General features: G+C 66.3%; 1 protein-coding gene across 1 annotated transcript in view; it reads left to right on the forward strand.

Moving 5' to 3' along the window:
* Positions 1-906: 906 nt before the first annotated feature.
* MCAM (melanoma cell adhesion molecule) overlaps positions 907-1,727 on the forward strand; it is a gene marked incomplete at its 5' end in the record, with an annotated part of 13,917 nt that continues 13,096 nt past the window's right edge. Inside the window, 2 exons of the mRNA XM_014539868.1 lie at positions 907-1,221; positions 1,308-1,515. Of these exons, the coding sequence (XP_014395354.1) occupies positions 907-1,221; positions 1,308-1,515 (523 nt within the window). The remainder of the gene's footprint in view (positions 1,222-1,307; positions 1,516-1,727) is intronic.

The following is a 1,727-nucleotide window of genomic DNA, read 5'->3' on the forward strand; positions in this document are numbered from 1 at the left end:
TGGGGAGGGGGGGCAGGGCAGTGCCAGCTCGCTGGCCTTGTGCCCGGTGCCGACAGCCTCCCGAGCGGACTGCATTTCTGGGGAAAAGGCTCAATCAGGCTCCGCAGCCTCCGCAGGTCCAGACGCCCTGTCCTGCTCTCCTAGCCCTTCTCCCGGGTGCGGGCCGTGGGTCGGGTGGAGGTTTCTGCTGGGGCCTGAGGGCCACTCTGTCTGTCCTTGTCTGGGAGCCAGGCCAGGGCCACAACCCGGAGTCCAGGAGATGGGGCCCCGAGTCCAGGGATGGGATTCCCGAGTCCAGGCGGATGGGATTCCCGAGTCCAGGCGGATGGGGTCCCCGAGTCCAGGCGGATGGGACCCCCAAGTCCAGGAGGTGGGGTCCCGAGTCCAGGGATGGGATTCCCGAGTCCAGGGATGGGATTCCCCAAGCCAGGCGGATGGGATCCAGTGACATCACCTCCAAATGGAGCAGGCAGCAGGCTGGCAGCACTGACGTCACCCCTGTCCACTGCCTGGCCATGTCTTGACCCCTGGGAGAGACTCTGACCCCTCGATACTTACAAGATTCCCAGAATGGGGCCCCCTGAGTGTGTGGGGTGTTCATGGAGGTGCTGCTGAAAGGGGAGCTTCTGACCAGGATTGGACCAGTGGGTCTTGTGAGAGACTTGGGCGGGGCTGGGGGGGGGGGCAAAGGGGAGAGGAGTGGTCGTCTCCTGGGTGCGGGGACACAAAGGGGCCTGTGTGCCCCAGCCTGGCACATGCCCTGCATTCCCACCCTCTGAGCTCACTCGGGGGAGGGGCCTGGAAGGAAAGGGGCCTTCTCTTGGCCTGGAGCCCGGTCGCCCCTCTGCCAGCCTCGTCTGGGAGGTGCCTGGCGCTCTGGGTCTCTGCTCCAATGACCAGAGATGACCATCCAACTCCCTTGAACTGGGAGAGGGCTGGTCCAAGGCGAAGGTGAGAGAGTGGTCGAGGGTTAGGAGAGGACTGGGCCCTCTTCAGACCCTCGAAGTGGCCGGAAGAACAGCTGCAGGAGCAGGGTGGGAGGAGGGATGGGGAGCAGCTGGAGCCGAAGCAGCTGCTGGGTGTCCTCTCGCCCCAGGTGTGCTTGGAGAGGCCGAGCCGCCGGAGCCCGAGCTGGTGGAGGTGGAAGTGGGCAGCACAGCCCTCCTGCAGTGCGGCCCCTCCCGTCCCCAGGACAACCTCAGCAACGTGGACTGGTTTTCCGTGAGTGCCAAGGCTCCAGAGGGCAGCAGCGGGGGGCTGTCCCCTCCTGTGGCCCAGGACCCCACCTCCCCTGCGCCTCCCCTTAGGTTCACAAGGAGAAGTCCACACCCATCTTCCGCGTGCGCCATGGCCTTGGTCAGAGTGAGCCCGGGGAGTACCAGCACCGGCTCAGCCTTCAGGATGCGGGGTCTACTCTGGCCCTGACCCACGTCACCCCTCACGATGAGCGTGTCTTTCTGTGCCAGGGCAAGCTCCCTGGGTCCCGGGAGCACCGCCTCCAGCTCCGCGTCTACAGTGAGTGCCTGGTGGGCGGGGCGGGTAGGATGGAGTGGGCGGTGCGGGTAGGATGGAGTGGGCGGGGCATCACCCCTCATGAGCGTGTCTTTCTGTGCCAGGGCAAGCTCCCTGGGTCCCGGGAGCACCGCCTCCAGCTCCGCGTCTACAGTGAGTGCCGCCTGGGCGGGGCGGGTAGGATGGAGTGGGCGGTGCGGGTAGGATGGAGTGGG

This window comes from Myotis brandtii, unplaced genomic scaffold (genome assembly GCF_000412655.1).
Source record: "Myotis brandtii unplaced genomic scaffold, ASM41265v1 scaffold105, whole genome shotgun sequence".
NCBI lineage: Eukaryota > Metazoa > Chordata > Mammalia > Chiroptera > Vespertilionidae > Myotis > Myotis brandtii.